General features: G+C 42.0%; 1 protein-coding gene across 2 annotated transcripts in view; it reads left to right on the top strand.

Annotated features, from left to right (window-relative positions):
* Positions 1–18,289, top strand: part of SPATA16 (spermatogenesis associated 16) — a 167,128-nt gene extending 148,839 nt beyond the window's left edge. For both annotated transcript variants that reach the window (XM_025190471.2, XM_025190469.2), the window contains one exon: positions 17,954–18,289. In XM_025190471.2, coding sequence (XP_025046256.1) covers positions 17,954–18,076 — 123 coding nt within the window. In that variant the 3' untranslated portion in view covers positions 18,077–18,289. The remainder of the gene's footprint in view (positions 1–17,953) is intronic.
* The last annotated feature ends 322 nt before the right edge of the window (positions 18,290–18,611 follow it).

Below are 18,611 nucleotides of genomic sequence, written 5' to 3'. Positions count from 1 at the left end.
CATGTAATTTTAAAAGTCATTTTAAAAGTTTACATCTTTGTTGTATGTGAAATCAAAAATATTAAGTGGAAACCTATATTATTAATCCATGAGTTCTAATAAATGCCATTAGTGATACTACAAACTTAGTGGCTGTGTGATCAAGTCAACAATCTGTGAATGGATTTGTTTTTCCTGTAATCCCATACTGTGGTTAGTCCCATAAAGACATGTGACCTGACCACATGATGGAATCAATTTGGCTGTGTCTAGACTGCATCCCTTTTCCGTAAAAGGGATGCAAATAAGACACATCGCAATTGCAAATGAAGCGGGGATTTAAATCCCCTCCGCTTCATTTGCATAAACATGGCTGCCGCTTTTTTCCGGCTTGGAGCTTTGCCAGAAAAAAGCGCCAGTCTAGACTCAGATCTTTTGGAAAATAAAGCCTTTACCGAAAGATCCTTTATTCCTCTTAAAATAAGATCCCTTATTCCTCTTAAAAGCTCCGAACCGGAAAAAAGCGGAAGCCATGTTTATGCAAATGAAGCGGGGGGGATTTAAATCCCCGCTTCATTTGCAATTGCGATGTGTCTAATTTACATCCCTTTTACGGAAAAGGGATACAGTCTAGACACAGCCTTTTGGTTCTGGTACTTTTCCACTCAAGGTGAGAAAAATTTGAAATGGACACAAAGAATTCCTGTCTTGGGCAAAATATATATAAAAGCAAGGAACCAAACAAAATAGGCAGTAGCCAGATTCCAGGAGGCACCCCCTTGCACACACACATACACACATCACCTAACATACCTGCTGGAAATGTCTAAGACCAAATAGGGAGAAGAATCTTGTGAAAGAGATCATTAGAACTGTTCAGGGTAAGAATTTGCATGGAACAGGTTTTCTTAGTGTATTAGCATTCACTAGTGAGTTTTGTTTATTTTGTTTATTTTGGCTTGACAAACTTTGATCTGTCTGTTTTCCTTTGCAATCATTTAAATCCTACTTTTTATACTTAACAAAAACACCTTTGTTTATCAATGAAAGAAAGATATGCACAGTGGTTGCTCTCCCCCCAGTAGCAATAAATAAAGAGAGCTGATCTTACAAGCTTTCTCAGTGTAAAACCTTTGCACAGAGTAAAACAGATTGCGGTTTTGGTCCCTTTTGGGGGTTGTGTTCCTGGGTGCTGTTAATGACTCTATAGCTGAGCCCTCCCAGATCTGAGATGGTTCAGTGTCTGTGTTGCTCTCCAAGCGGGTGGTAACCCCAGCCAATATTCCTTGGCCGGGGGAGACCAAAGCTTCTGGCCCAAGTTTTTGTATATCAAGTTTTTAAGTATATTAAAAACTTGATATACAAAGCCTCTCTGAACAAATTGCTTTTTTTCCTGTGATGATAGAGAGGCTTATCAAATTAGTTTCAAAATATTCTGGCCATTTGTATACTGTAGGAGTGACAAAAACAGACCTTGGTAGGACAGATGTTTTATGGGATTCTGCACTCATGGAAATCATTGATGGCTTTGCCTTCTTCATTAGCTGTTGTGAGTGAATTTATCATTCAGGCTAATTGTTATTTCGAAGTATTAAAAATAAAGAAAAGAAAAATGGCCAATTAATTTTACTGATAAAAGCAAATGTCAATGGAAAGAGGCTGTTTTTCTCAGCACTAATGGGTTCTGGAGCCTTTCACCTCTAGGTCCATGCATAAAATTTGGCCAGCATACAAAGTTGTTGAAATTATGGCTACCTGACAGCTGTTTGAGTTGGAGGCATTCTCAATCCATTTCCTAGTGAACAGGTGTCCGGCCACCGAACGCTCACTAATCACTGACACCCAGGCTAGTATTCTCAATAGACAGCCCGAGGAGTTAGGTACATAGGGAGCTGAAATTCACCTCCTTTCACCCTCACCCCCAAAGCCGATGTACCTATGATTTGTGCAGGGAAGCTACTGTTGCAGGTGGCAGGAATAAAGTCTCTTCCATAGTCCATTTGTCTGCACACCAGCCCCCAAGATAGAATAGAGACTGACACCACGGGAGATTGTGGCCACTGGAACCATGTAACCAAAGACCATTGGACCTAATTCTGTCCAGTCCCAGCCCAGTTTCCATGTTCTCATGTGGAACTGACATAGAGCCTTGTTCCACCATGCATAGCGTTCTCCTGTATCCCTGTTAAGCTAGTGTTCATCCTCCATGCAGTGAATTCATGGCCCTTCCACAATGAAATCTTTCTATCCCATATATTGCTAGGCACATTTAATCCACAGAGACCTTTCCTTCCTTTCACTCATCAGGGTAATCCCTATGCACCAGCATTCCAAGCACATTTATTGAGCAGTGTTGAAGAACTCGTGAGCTACGGCTATACTGGCATGATTTTGCACAAATACTTTTAACACAAGAGTGTTTGCGTTAAAGTATTTGTGCAAGAGAGCATCTACACTGGCACGGATGCTTTTGCGCAAAAGCACATCTCTTGCGCAAAGGTACATGCCAGTGTAGATGCTCTCTTGCGCAAGAAAGCTCCGATGGCCATTTTAGCCATTGGGCTTTCTTGCGCAAGAAATTAACGTTGCCTGTCTACACTGGCCTCTTGCACAAGAACAGTTGCACAAGAGGGCTTATCCCTGAGCAGGAGCGTCAGAGTATTTGCGCAAGAACCACTGCTTTCCTACATTAGAACGTCAGTGTTCTTGCGTAAGTACTCACGGCCAGTGTAGACAGGTGGCAAGATTTATCTTGCCAATGTAGACACAATGGTGCTGTTCCTGTCTGTACTGCACCTATATTTAAAAATGATCTTCTCTCTACCTCCCCAGCCTCCTGTGTCAGGGTACTGTATCTGATGTAATCCTTACTCTGATATAAGTGTTAGTGATGTTGTCAAAGAGTGCAAGGAGACACGGACTCATGAACTCAGGATCTTTTGGATAATTGAGAGAGGAATTGATTTTCAGTTATTTCAACATAACACCATCCCTTTTTTTTACAATATTAATAAACTCCCATTGTTCAAAAATCAGACTTTTGGGGTTACAACAGTGAAGCTGTGTGTTGTGTGTAAGGCACTAGGCCAGAAGTATACAAAGTCTATGGATAATGTATTAATGATATAGATTGCTTAATACCGAGTTATCACTTTGAGGTTTGATATGTTTTTGTCTCAGTATCAGGTCCAGTATTATCAAAGTGCTGTTCAGTTGGGAATGGCAATCTACATGGTTGAAACACTCACACTTTAGGAACCAATCCATATTAACAATAGTTTATTAATACATTTACCCAGGTCACACACTCTCCAACCTAGCAAGGTAGATAGAGATAATACAGAACATCCATATACTCGTGCCATCCCTTGCAAAACCACCTGAAATGTTAGACATTATCTTGCTCATTGCCATCATCATCATCATCATCCTAGCACCTCCCAAGGATTACATCTCTCTCTTCTTCGGCTCGGAATCCAACTTTAATAATGTATTACACTGGCAACAGTATGCTGTTTGTATATTCATAGGAGTTTCTCCCCTCTTTCTTGTTTTTTTTTCCTCACCCTATTGATGTTGGGGTGCCCTTCTCCTGTAGCTTAATATATTAGCATGAATTAGTATATTAATGAACTCAACTTATTATCATATACATCAACTCTTGTGGTTAGACATCTACAGATGTTCCCATCCTAAAATATTCCAAAACTCATATTCCTGTGGTTGCTTGGTGTCAATAAGTACAAATTAACCCCATTTAATGTTCTGTACCAAGTTCCCCAAAACTTATGCGTGATTATCTGTGCAAAGTGTATAGGCCTCCTAACTACTGAAGCCAATGAAGCCAATGTCCTTCAGCAGACAAGCCTGTAGGTTCCTTGTATTACTGCTCAATAAAATAAATGAAAAAGCTAGCTCTATGGGCCACCAGAATCAGAGAGTTTTATATTCAATTCCCTTCTGTTCCACAGTAATCCTGTGTGATATTGGTCAAATTAGTTAATCGTTTTGTGTCTTAGTTTCCCCTGGTGTACAATAAATAAATACATACCTGAAATAGCAGTTTTCCCTTTGAAAATAAATACATTAATATTTTTAGGTACCCAGACAGTGATTGGGAGGGCATGTAAGTAGATAAACCTACCGGTTGGTAACAACCATCCACATCAAAAGGAAGGTACAATAATGCAGCAGGGCCCAATAGAGATCTTTTTAATCTTCACATGTAATAATACAGCTTTTTCCCTTTCCTTCTTTTAGTTCCCTTTGAATTCAAACAGCTTGTGGTTTAATAGGGCCATTTTAACATCTTTTGAATAACTGAACAATAGACACAAGTTGACAAATAGACTTCTCTGAGCTGCCACATGTGAGACACTTTCATAAAACCTTCACATCTGAGTTTACCTCAAGGGCATCACGTACTTTGCAATGTAGATAAGTAATTATGGCTGTCGTTTGCTGAGTTCAGTGGAATGACTATTTCATAAATCTGACAGCAGAGCACATACATAAGAATGAATAAAAGAACAGCTGTAACAAACATAAGGATAAATGTATGGGGAAAGCAGTACTAATGTATATAAATATGTAATGGAGTAAAATTGTCCTGTATTTTTGCCAGGCAAACAGATTCCTTTGCTACCGCTGTCACCAGCAACAGGCCACTTTTCTTGCAATGCTCTATGTCAGGGACAAATTCAAAACTAAGCCATGGATAGGCAGAATAGCCTAGACCAGCAGTTTGCAATTGGGGTCCCAGGGTCCCTTGAGGGGGGCACAAGCAGGTTTTGTGCGGTCCGCCAGGGCCAGCATTAGGCCCACTGGGGTGCAGGACAGAAAGCTGACCAGTGTCTAATGTCATGTTAGACTGAGGAATAACATCAACCATTGAACTTTTATATGCCTCCAAGTTGCTGACAGGTGAATAATAAAAACCAAACACATAGGATATTACAAGTAGGATTGGAAAGAGTGACAGCCCTGTTGGTACAGGACACTTAACACTACTAGTTCCTAATTAATAGAAATTTGGCCTATTCCATTATGCATGATGCAGGAAGAGACTGTTGAGGGGAAGAATTTTAAAGAATGGTGAAAAATATAGCAACATGGAAGTCTCTGAAATGTTAAAAAACCTCATCTATTTGTGGTCACCATTTCAATTCCTTTTCCAGTAGGTCACAGGGCGCAAAGCATCAAGTACTAAAAATGAGCAAAAATTTTGACCTTAATGTTTTTCAATGAAAAATGCAAATTTACATTGAATTACACATTTTATAAATTTGTATAGAATTCGCCAAATCATTTTAGTTGAAAAAAAAAACCAAACAAAACAACCTGAAAAGAATTAAAACCTTTTATTTTGACATTTTTCAAAACAAAAATGTTTTGGTTTTTTTTCCATTGCAAAAATGTTTTGGTTTTTTTATTTGAAATTTCCTTCAATTATTTTCTTTTAATTAAAAAAATTTAAAAAATTAAAATGAAACATTTCATTCAGCCCAAAATATTATTTTCCCTGACTTCTCAGTTCAATAAGCATTTAATTTTTTGGTTTGTTTATGTCAAGCCTACCTGAAATGAATTTTCTTTTCCAGTTTTGCAGCATGATCAGTGAACAGGCAAATCAGTTACTCTAATGGCTTTGCTCAATATTCCACTGCATATTCCTTACAAATAGGCATTAGCAAGAGTAATTTTGGCTCACTTTTCTCCAGCACTTGCTGTCATGAAGGGTACGTCTACACTGTGTGCTAAAGTCGAGTTAATTGCGTAGCTGAAGTCATAGTACCTTGACTCGGCTTTTGGCGCTGTCTACACAGCAGGAAGTCAAAGGAAGAACACTCTTTCGTTTACTTCCCTTACGCCTCATGAAATCGGTTAAAGAAGTCTGAATAAGAAGCTTGTTATTTCAAAATAATTTTGAAATAACGTGCTTGCTGTGTAGACGTGCACTCTGTTATGTCGAAATAGCATGAGTTATTTTGAAATAAGCGTACAGTGTAGACATAGCCAAAGAGCCCTGCACCTAAATTCCATGCATAGCTGGTGCCCGTCACAACAGACATGGTGGCCTTTGCCCAGACAGATATGCATATGGAACCCAATCCTGCAAACTCTTGCTACTAAGGATTATGCTTATGACTGTAAGAAATACCATGAATCTTCACAACTACAAGTACAAGTAAGCACTATGCTTGATGGGGAGTGTTTGCTGCATAGTTTGTGAAGTGAAATTGGATTGTTCATACTGTCTGGCTCTTAGTAATTGTAATCTATCATTAGTATTATTCACATTCTCATTGCAAAACATTCCTCTTCCCCCACCTACTTTCAGCACCAAATTAATGCTAATGTGCTAACAACCGTCCTGTTTCCTATCGGTGCACACTGAACCGTTTTACAGTGTTTCAGTACTTGAGGAAGGAAACATCTGACAGAGCCGTCTGTCAATTAACATGCCAGTTTCATTAAAGAATGGCAATGCACAAGAGCCAGATGTGTGCAACATTCGCAAGAGAAACATTGTCTTTACCTTCTGCATCAGCAGCCAAAATTGTGACTTCTTCTAGAAGCAGGTCCAGGCAAGAATTGCAGTCTTAGAAGTGGACACAGTAGTTATGGGTATCGTGTATGTCACAGTTCAGGGCATCTGTGCCTGTATTGCCCGTATGTGGTCAGCGAGGCACCTACATTAAGGTTCCTGGTTCTTCAGTCATCACTTCTCCTGGGCTTTTTCTGATAGCACAGTTTCCTGCCTGCACTATGAGTTGCTCAGCAAGTCAGACTGCCTGAGCAAGCCTCTTTGTGTTCTCTCAGACCCTAGAAATTGTTATAAACTACCATACAGCTCTTTTTCTGAGCAAGCACATTAATTGGTAAGGTGAAAGCATTATAGAGAAAACACATTAAAACATGTCTGCTAATAAGTTTACCAGTTCCAACTCAGGCTCTGGTAGGACTCACCCAATATTCCATGGTGGCAAAGCAAGAAAGGAGAAATATTTACATTGTTTGGAGAAAAAAATAAATAGATCTCCAACAAGCCAATTTAGTTTTATTTCTGGGAGATGTGAAACATGATAAAGTTTTCAAAACACCTTAGTCACATCCTATGTCCCAGTTTCCAAGGTGCAAAAACACCTATTAAATAGATCAGTGGGAATTACACCCTAGTAAGGCCAGATTTTTAAAGATATTTAAGTGCCTATTTGCATTTGCAAAGTACCTCAGGGCCTAGGTGTCACTGGAACTTAGATGCCTAGGTGCTTTTGAAAATTGCACTAGTCCCTATCTGCATCTCTAGGTGCTTAAATAGCCTTAGAAAACTATCTCATCTGACTTAGCTGCTCTTGAAAATCTAGCCCCACTGGGAAGTAATTCCCATTGCTCTGTTCAACAGGATTTTTGCACCTTGAAAACTGGGACAGAGGGTCCCTGAGTGACTCAGGTGCTTTGAAAACTTTATCATGTTTCACATCTTCCAGAAATAAAACTAAATTGGCTTGTTGCATATCTATCTAATTTTTCCTCCAAATAAAGTACATACATCTTGATTTGTCCCCATGGAATATTGCCTCCTGCATCTTCTACTTTTGCAAAGCCTTTGATCTGTTTTAGCAACTAGCATAGCTGTTGATAGGTATTCTCGCTCAGATCTGTAGAGGTTATCATACTGGCTTTTAAAAGATGTGTGTGCATGCAGGTAATTTTGTAATCAAAACTGCTTTTCTTGAGTACTGGGTGCATCAATATCTTCCTGTGGATTATTTGGGAATCACAGAACCAGAGGATTGGAAAGAACCAGTGTTCCTGGTAAGCTGTGCGTTTGTGTGCCACTCAGGAGACATTCAAATGCTGCCCAGCTGATTAGCAGAACGCCCACAGCTAAGTTATTTTGTTTCTACTGCTGGTGCACATTTGCACATACCTTGGTGCACATAAAAATTGATTCCACATGTGGATGGAAAAAATCTGCGCATGGATGAAGAAGACTATAGGGAATATTGGAAGGGACCACAAGGATCATTTAATCTAACCCCTGTCAAGATGCAGGATTTGTTGGATCCTAACCATGTCGCCACTTCCTTTTGTAATCCTCCAGTGAAGGAGTTCCACAACCTCTCTAGGCAGCCTGTTCCATTGTCCTCCTGCTCTTACAGTGAAGTTTTTTCCTGAGATTGAATCTAAATAGGCTCTGCTGTAGTTTGAACCCATTGCCTCTTGTCCTGTCCTTTATAGCAAGAGAGAACAACTTTTCTCCATCTTTTTTATGGCAGCCTTTCCAGTAGCTGAAGGAGATATCATGTCCCTCCTTCATCACCTCTTTTCCAAACAAAACATAGACAGTTCCTTCAGCGTTTGCTCATCCCTTTTGTCATCTTTGCCACTTTGCCTCTGGAACCTTTGCAGTTTTGCTACCTCCTTTCTATATATTGTTGACCAGAATTGGCCATGGTATTCCAACTGTCACCTTCCATGATTGCCATGCTATGCCTCTGTTAATTCAACCCAAAATTCCGTTTGCTTTTTCTCAATAGTATCACAGAGCCATCTCAGCAGTGCTGCTGCCATGCCAGTTTCTCCCAATCTGTATTTGTGCATTTGTTTTTTTCTTCCCTGTGGGTACATGTACGCTGCAAGCTTATTTCGAAAAAAGCTATTCTGGAAGATATCTTCCGGAATAGTTTATTTTGAAATAGAGCGTCCACACTACAGGGAAGCCTCAAAATTAGTCCAAAGCAGGCTCCCTTAATGTGGACGTGCTATCTCTATTTAGAGCCCCACAACGCACTGGGGAGGAATAACTTAGAATGGCCCCATTGAGGAGCTATTTCGACATAGCAGCAGTGGAGCATCCACACACACCCTTTTCCAAAGGAGCTTTTTCAGAAGAGGCCTTATTCCTCATGGAATGAGGTGTAGCAATGTCAGAAAAAGCCCTCTGTTGTTTCAATTTTCTTTCAAAATAAATCAGTTGCTGTGTGGATGCTAGTATTATTTTTCTGGAATAACGGCTTTTATTCCGGAATAGCGGTGCAGTGTAGATGCACCTTGGCTGTGTCTAGACTGGCCAGTTTTTCCGGAAAAATCAGCCGCTTACCCTTACAGACTACCAAAAAAAACCCTGCTCTTAAACTTATAAATGTTCTTGAAATGGGGTGAACAGAGACTAATCCAAAGCTGACTGCAAAGAGTTACAAAGGGAGCTCTCAAAACTGGGTAATTGGGCAACACAAGGGCAGATGAAATTCAGCATGGATAAGTACAAAATAATGCACATGGAAAAATAAAATCCCAACTAAACATACAAAAATGATAGGGTCTAAAATAGCTGTTACCAGTCAAGAAAGAGCTCTTGGAATCATTATGGATAGTTCTCTGAAAACATCTGCTCAATGTGTAGTGGCAATCTAAAAACTAAAAAACTAACAGAATATTAGGAATCATTAGGAAAGGAATAGATAATAAAACAAAATACCATATTGCCTCTATATAAAATCATGGTTTGCCAGCATCTTGAATACTGTATGCAGATTTGGTCACCCCCTCTAAAAAAAAGGGTCTATTGGATTTGGAAAAGGTACAGAAAGGGCAACAGAAATGATTGGGATAAGGAACATCTTCCATATGAGGAGAGATTAACACGACTGGCACTTTTCAGCTTGGAAAAGAAATGACTAAAGGATTAAGGGATATGTTAGGTCTAGAAAAAAATGACACCAGAAGCTGGCCCAATTAAATTTATAGGCAGCAGATTTAAAACAAAATAAATTATTTTTACACAGTCAACTTGTGGAACTCTTTGCCAAGAGATGGTGGAAAGGCCCAAACCCTTCTTCCCCAGCCTGACCCCAGAGTTCACACCCTCAGCTGACACCCCCTCCCAGACTCTACCCCCCAGCCCTATGGGGGTGGGGAAGAGCAAGCGACAGGGGGAGGGAGTTGGAGTGACCAGAGACAGAACCTTGGAAAAGGGATGTGGCCTCAAGAAGGGGTAGGACAAGGGTGTCTGGTTTTTTGCAGTTAGAAAGTTAGCAACCCTAGCCTGCAGAGCTGAAAGGATAGATGGATACTGAGTGTAGGCAGCCACATGAGACACCAAGAGCATATGTTAGCTGGAATAAGGGTGCCATGGCTAAACAGATGTAACCTCATTCTTATCTGGAGTATGGTCGCTGAGATCAGCCAGTATAACAACTGGTATATCCAGCATCCACCAGTTAATGGTATTCAAGATACATGTGTGATCTGTAACAGGGACTAGCCATCTGGGCATGCCAAGCAATCACAAAGCATGAGTAAGGGAAGCACAGCTGGACCATATGCAGCAATAATTGAGATGCCTCCAATTACATCTCCCCAATCCCTAAGCAAACAGGCAGTTTGCAGAGAATAGACCTGAACCGGGGAAAAACTGAGCAGTGGGTCTGAGATTTGTCATAAGTCCCTATTCAGGGTACTTTCCCAGCTGATGAACAACATCTACAGCTGTCTCCTGCATTTCCATTCGCTATCACTGACCCACCTTGTCCCTCCCTCCTGGCAAACATCAGGATATTTGCACGATATTATTGGTGAAATAGGTCAGGACAGGAAGACTCTTTATTCACTTCAAAGACGCATATATTGTTCCTTATCTTTGTAAGGTGTTCCATTTAATGTCACTTTCAAGAATGCAATAAAATGTTTCTGAATCAAATTCCCAGCTAAAGTAAAAACCATATATTCTCCTGACTGACAAGAAATTCTGCAGGTCAGTCTTCAAATTAATCATGTTATGTTATCAAAGTACCCCATATTGGTATTGCAGCCTGGCATTAACTCTATTAAATAAATGTGCTGAAAGTATTTAACCATTTACAATTTCTGCACAGTTTTGTAGACTAATGTAATAGCATTTTAGTTAAATATGAGCTGTTTGCCTTTGTAGTTAAATGAAGCATGGACCATCTTTTTTATTGTGAATTCAGAATTAACATATAATGCAGAATAATTGACTTGTAGCCCAGCCAGTCATTTATAGTGCATTAATTATACCTTTCATCTTGTTTTGAGATGTGTGAGAATGGAAGTGCCTTTATGTGTGGCGCTGAAATAAGACAGGCATGGACATCCCATCATTCCATTTGTGTTCTTTAAAAAAAGCGAAGTGGGAAAGTGAAAAAAAAAAGGAACTTCATGTACATGCACATGTCTCAAGTCAGTGAGAAGAGAAAGTCACTTTCTCATCCATGGAACTCAAGGCCTTGGAGCAGGTCTGCACAACTCGGAAAGCAGCAAGGGCCATATTATTCCAAAGAAAACAGCTGCGGGCCACAAGTAGGGATGCTCTCCCAAAAAAATACCGAACATGCCAGCTAAAAATTTTTGTCGATCAAAAAAAAAAAAAAACCATGCACGTTTCCACTTGGCCCCCTGGCATTTGCCTCTCCTGCACCCTGCCCTTTGGTGCCTTCCCCTTTCTACTGACCTTCCAGTTTGCGGGGCTGCCAGAGCCTTTTTAAATCCGGCAGTCGCTGGCCGTGACGTCACGACGCCACGTCACGCCGGCGTCCTGGCATGGGCCGGCGTCCTGCCCTCTAGCTTGCGCCCTGCCTCCTCGCACTGGAGCTGCATGCAGGCAGCCCGGCAGTGAGAATTGCCACACTTCCCCCACCCCAGTGGCGCTCCGCTCCTCTGCCCAGCCAGCGGATCGGATGGAGCCGCACCACCCGTACTCAGCATGGGCCATACAGTGAGCCCCTGCGGGCCACATGCAGCCCTCGGGCCATATATTGTGCAGGCCTGCCTTGGAGTATTGTTGTAATGGAACACTTTGCCCTGTAACCAGCTTTGAAGTTACCACTGGCCTAATTTTTAACAGCCCTGACTGGTTTTTAGGCTGCTGGGTTTTTGTGTTTGTAGCTATTTTCGTTAATAAAGGCCCCCTCTTGTGATCCCCTGTATCCTGGCACTCTAAGGCTACGTCTACACTGTAGCCTTCTTGCGGAAAAGCTTATGCAAATTAAGCTTGGCGTGGCATATCCCCACACTTCATTTGCATAATTAATGAGCAGCTGTTTTTGCGCAAGAGGCTTTTGCGCAAAAAAGAGCAGGGCAGATGGTCCTTTTTGCGCAAAAAAAACCCTCTTGAGCAAAAGCCATTCTTCCTCAAAAAATGAACGGCTCTTGTGCAAGAGGGGGTTTTTGCACAAAAAGGAGCCGTCTACACGGCTCTGTTTTGGGCAAAAATGGCTGCTTATCTTGGTCCCTTCATAGTATAATTTTGTATCATCCCCCCAGTGCCGAGTCCATTTTTTTATTTCTTCTGTATCTTGTTCACCATCCATTTTTCAACCAAATTATCAGCCCATCTGAATTTTCTACTTCCATATTTTTTTTCTTTTTCTCTTTTCCTCAGTTTAGCTTCTGTTGCTTTTTCTCTTATCAGTAAATATCCAGGGCCTTATATATTTCTGCCATTATATTCCTTCATGCAGAATTATAGCCCAGAATCTGAGGGTATGTCCACAAAGCAACTAAATCTCCATGGTGAGCTCATGCCTTCCAGTTCAGGATGGAGGGTTATTTCATTGCTGTGTTGACTTTGGGGCTTTTCCTAGAGCCTAGGTCAGGAGTGGGGACTCTCAGGCCCAGGGGTCAAATGCGGCCCCTGAATTGCCTGGTTCCAGCTATAAGGCTCAGGAGCTTCCCCAGTATTGGGGAGCCTGTGTTGGCAGCCCAGCCCCTGCACTGCCCCACCGTAGAGCCAGAGCATACCAAATCTACTAGGCTGTGCCCCCGCCAGGCTCTGGTGTGGGAGAGGAATGTGGGGAGTGTCTTTCTCCTTCTCAGACAGGGGTCACATCAGTTAGAGTTTTGGTGTTTTTTTTAACTTCTCACTTGTGTGAGGTCCCTGACTGATTTTTTTTGTGGGTCAGTGCCCACAACCCAAAAAGGTTCCCCACCCTTGGCCTAAATTATAAGATTCTGTGAGCTGAGAGGGTCTTAGCCTTGGGTTCTAACCCTCGCCTGGAAATCTAAACAGCAGTGAACCAGCCGTGCAGTCCAAGCCCCATGTGTTTTTCTTTGCTGTGTAGCCATGCCCTAAGAAGAGAATTACATGTGAAAACAGCAGAACTCCATGAACTTCCTTAGTAGAAATTCCTTATGGCTACAAAGAGAAGCCTATAAGCATGAATCCAGCTGTTGTCTTCCTTAGGCTGCAGATAGCATCTGTTAAATTAATTGTGAGATAGGCGTAGACTTTCCTAGGTATCTCAATGGAACTATGAAACTTAATTAGGACAACTTACACATTTCATCCCTGATCATTGCAGTAGCTAACACGTGTTCCCCAGGATCCCAGGCTGCCTGACATGCCTTTCTCAGTATCAAATGCCCCAGCTTTCTACTATCCAGCTACCAAAACCTCCAACTTCAGGGCTCCTGACAACTTCGAGGGTATGTTGTCAATACCAGACTCTGAAGCACAAGAGAAAATTTATGGGCAGCATAAAATAAATTGGATTTCATAGCAAATTAAATAACACAAGGAACCCGCTGCACTGTTACTGTTGAGCTACATATTTCATTCCATGAAAACCTCAATTTTTATATTTAGCCAGCACTCCCACAGTACTTGCAATCTGCCAAGCTGCTGGGCCACAAAATGGAGGGGCTTTGCTGCGGAATTTAGATCCAACTTGCCACAGAGTTGATCTGCCCCCGTTTCTTCCATCTCTTGCCTCTCTCTCTTTGCTTCCCTTACTGCGATGTCTTTCCATGTCTCCCCTTGTTTCCACTGCCTATTGGGAGCTGTCTGTAGTGATCCAGTGAAAAGAAACAGGGCCAAACACAACCTTCAGTTAAGAACAGATGGGGAAGAGTTGCGAGCCGCCTCAATGAAACAGCCCAAAGAGCTTTAGTGTAGCTGCATTCATCTGCTTCTCTGCTGTTTGGAAGCTTATCCAGAGTAGAAATCATTTCTGCTGCTCCTGTAAAGCACAGATGGTGAGAACACCTGCCTGCAAAGTGCAGGGAGGTGCAGCTCATAGAAGCACCAGAACAAAGCACAGGTAATAAACCAAGTTGTCTTTTCAGTCAGCGAAAATGGGTCTCTTGGATTCTCAAGTCACTAAGCACTTGAAAGTTTCTACTCAGGCCCAGTTTATACTCTAGCCCAGCATCATGCAAGACAATGTACATTTGGATAGATAGGTGAAATAGATCTCTTGCAAATAGGGAATGCACTAAGGGATGTCACTGGTGGGGCTCCCAGAATGTCAAAGGTTTCTTGTGTAGGATAATAGCCTCCAGTCCTGGCCTTTACCCTAAAATGGAATGTGCTGCAACTCTGACTGTAGATTTTTATGAAAGCCAAGAGGCTGATCCAATGGGCATAAGACTGACACGAAATGAGTCACACAAGAATCACTAACATTATTGACTAAGGTCAGGTTTATGACCAAGTCTGGCAGGTCTCAACTTCAGAGGTAATGTTGCCTGAGTAAGGACCAAGGGACTTACTTAGTTCTATTGCTGCAGGCTTTGCCCTCATCCATAGGTCAGCAGCTCAAATATTTTTTGCCATTTTATTTACATCAACTATGTCGATAGTGTACAAAAAACCCACTCTGTGACAGTAACCTCTTTTGTGCCACCTGACTACACCCCCTTCAACGTGACGACCATATGCTCCATTTACACACCTCCAATTTACCTTTTGAAGTGAAATGTGTAAGCTAAAAACCATGAATAAACACTACTGAAAGGTGCAGCCACCTAACTGACAACACAGCAGGCAGAGGGGAACCATTTAAAAATGTCGAAGACCAGTATTTTCTTTATGGTTGTACGGTAATTTGAATCGTGCTCACACTCACTCGTTTTAACTGTAAGTCAGATATGGTTTGAACACCAGCACTGGTGTGCAAATAACATTGTCAGCTCATCAACTGTGGCAGTAACAAAGCAGGTACGGAAGCAACTGTAAGCCCTCCACCCTTTGCTATGGCACTGGGGAGGAGGGTCTTGCTTTGACATGTGTGTGATAAAAAATAAAATGCACACAATAGCAGAAGAGTTCTGATTTGATTTATGAAAATAATTCAGTCCATGGCTTTCTGGGGACATTACAAACCATGGGATCAGTGCTGCACAGATTTATTATGTCTCAAGAACCCAGAGGAGAAATAACGAGAATTCTTATGGCACCTTATAGACTAACAGATGTATTGGAGCATAAGCTTTTGTGGGCAAAGACCCACTTCGTCAGATGCATGTCATTTCCCATCTCTGTGGAATGAAGTGGGTCTTTGCCCACAAAAGCTTATGCTCCAATACATTTGTTAGTCTATAAGGTGCCACAGGACTTCTCGTTGTTTGTGCATATTCAGACTAACGCAGCTACCCCGCTGATACTTGTCAGAGGAGACATGTTTCCCATCACCCCCAGTCCTCTGCACCCCATAGCCTGTTTTGTTCAAGGTTTAGGAAATGTAGGCAATGGGTGGGGAGGAGGGGGAGGGGACAGAATCAGGAGCCTTTCTTGATGCTATTTGCTTGGCAGAAATACAAACATGATTTTGTTAACCTCAGTTAGAACAAAAGTTACCTTTTAATCTACCCTTGGGTGGGAGGATGGTCTTGAAGCTAAAGCAACGGACTAGGGAAGTCATTTCCCATCTCTGTGGAACAGTGTGTAGGTAATTTCATACCTATGAGCCATGGCAGGGGCTTTTTGTGGTTAATCTTTCCTTTCATTCAACCTTTGTCTCTTTAGACTCAACAGTAAGCTCTTTGGGGCAGAGACCGAGGGCCAGCTCGAGCCATTCCTGCACCCTGGGCAGCAGGCATGCAACGCATGCATGGCCCTGCCTCCCAGTGTGCAGCGCCCCTTAGAGCTGCCATCAGGCACCCCCCTTAGGTTGGAGCCCCGGACAGCTGCCTGGCTAGCCCCCCCTCCCCCTTTAATCCGGCCCTGCAGAGACCATATCGCACACACGCTATTTGTACAATCCCTACAAATATCGCACACATGCTATTTGTACAATCCCTACAAATGTCACACACACACTATGGCTGTCTCTACACTGGGCCACTTATTCCGGAAAAGCGGCTGCCAGCTGTCTACACTGGCCCCTTGAATTTCCGGAAAAGCACTGATGATCTACTGTAAAATTGTCAGTGTTTTTCTGGAAAAACTACGCTGCTCCCGTTCGGGCAAAAGTCCTTTTCTGGAAAAACTGTTCTGGAAAAGGGCCGGTATAGACAGCACAGTAGTCTTTTCTGCAAAAAAGCCCCGATCGCGAAAATGACGATCGGGGCTTTTTTGCGGAAAAGCGCGTCTACATTGGGCACGGATGCTTTTCCAGAAAAAGTGCTTTTCCGGAAAAGTATCCTGCCAATGTAGACGCGCTTTTTCCGGAAATACTTATAACGGAAAACTGTTCTGTTTTAAGCATTTCCGGAAAAGGGTGCCAGTGTAGACGTAGCCTATTTGTACAATCCCTACAGTCTTGGTGGGAACCTGTCGATGCTATTGTGACACGTGGGTGATATTCCATGACTGAGCACATTTCTTAGGATATGTGAAAAGAAACCTGTGCAAGAGTTTCAAGTGGCTCGCTAGCAAGATGTAGGGTATAGGTGCCCTGCTGAAAAGCTGTACACTGCATGGAGGAGTGGTGCCCCAAAAAAGTCATAGCAAGAGAGCCTGTCCTGTGGGCTGTCTACAACAGCAGCCTCAGGGAGGCATCCTAGGAAGAACAGTGAGCTATTGTGCTCGACCTGCATGATCTTTACATGCACTGTATAGCATGGCCCTGCACAAATGCATGCATAACCAGGGTGGCATAGAGCCAGAGATCAGGACTATGGTAACACTGCAGTAGCAGCCTCACACATATTGAAGGTACGAGCCGGCAGAACCTAGCTCCAGTCTATGAGTCTACTAGTAGGCTATGCTCAGATGAGTTCATAGTCATCTGTTCTGTTATGACAAAAGCAATGCTCCACTGAATGCATGTCAGGGTGATAGATTAAGCCTTTAAAAAAAAGTACATCTTAGAATGTGATTGGAAGATTGCTTCTTCAGATGCTGATAGCAAATAGGGTGCTATGAAATGAGTTTGTATGTAATTAAGTGCAAACGCATCGAAAGCGTTCACCTTATGAGAATGCTGCTCATTTCAGAGCCTGGCGATGGATATGAATAAACCTAAGCTATTGGGCTAGAAAGGCATGTAAATATAAATGTGCCAGTATTTGCAGAACACCTCTATGCAGTCCCATTTTGTATATTCTGTTTTAGATTGTTTTAAAGCTATTGTTGGCAGGGGGGGGGGGAAGTGTGTGTATCTGAATGTGCCATTTATTAGAATAATTTTGATTTTATTCCAGCAGGAGACTGATGGTATCTTGAGGAATTATTGTTTGCATCCTTTAGTCTTTTACTGTATCCTCTGGTGAATGATATTTCATGGGAAAATGTATTTATTCAGAACTTCATTTAGATTTAATAGAAAAATGACTCTTGCCATGGCAATGTGGAATACTCATTTTTCTCCCTGTGCTGACTTTCAGCATATAAATGCCAGGCGCCTCTGTTCTCTTTCGGAATTCTTTCCTTATCAGAAAAATTTGCTTGAGATTAATTTCCTCATCATGCCTTCTTTTAAAGGGACTGTTTTTCAATGCCATTAGAAGACATGGCTGTGATATATTTCTATTTCTAATGTGCGGAACCCAGTGAAAGAGTCTATTCCACTGCAGTAAAGGAATTTTAGCCCAGTGGAAAGGGGCAAAACAATATTTAGATACCGTTACTTTTACCTGTTCTTTGGGAGTACGGTTCATTCCATAAACTAGTTTTTTTAATTTGAAAAAAGCATTTATTTTGAAAGAACAAGACTATTTGTAAAGAAGCTTTTTGTGTTTATTTGCAGGGGGAAAGAGATCTTTGACGTTTATTTATTTCTATGTACAGGTTGGAATAATTGAAGACTTCTTGTATCAGTTAGAAGACAGCTTCTTAAAGACCAAAAAGCTCAGAACAGCCAGGAGGCAGAAAATGAAAATGAAGAGGCTTCAAAGTGTACAGCAGCACTAGTCCCTGAGGAAATATGATACTATCCCCTCCCCCAGCCTGCTAAGACATGTAAAGGAAAGCAGCAAGGACATTAATACCACGGAAGTTTTGACAGTAGAGACAACAAAGGCCTGCCCTCAAATTAATGAGGTGTCCCCTCATGACAGCTCATCCTTAGCCAGGAGCTCCTGTGCTTCATTAGTCTTAACTGGCAGGAATAAATGTTTGCAGGAAGCTTGGCTTGGGTCTTATTCAAAAGTGTCTTGTTTATTTAAATATGGTGGAGAACTAGCTCTTGCTGCGTCTTCCCCACTTTCTCCTTTCATTAGGGAATAAAGTCCATAGAATCCTAGGGATGGAAAAGACCTCAAAAGGTCATCTAGTCCAACCCACTGCCCAAAGCAGGACCAATCCCAACCAAATCATCCCAGCCAGGGCTTTGTCAAGCCAGGACTTTAAAAACCTGAAGGATGGAGATTCCACCATCTCCCTAGGTAACCCATTCCAGCGCTTCACCACCCTCTTAGTAAAATAGTTTTTGATAATATCCAACCTA

This window comes from Pelodiscus sinensis, chromosome 10 (assembly GCF_049634645.1).
Source record: "Pelodiscus sinensis isolate JC-2024 chromosome 10, ASM4963464v1, whole genome shotgun sequence".
In the NCBI taxonomy this organism is placed as follows: Eukaryota; Metazoa; Chordata; order Testudines; family Trionychidae; genus Pelodiscus; species Pelodiscus sinensis.
The sequence above is the reverse complement of the archived record's forward strand: the minus strand, read 5'-3'. Positions and strand labels throughout refer to the sequence as shown.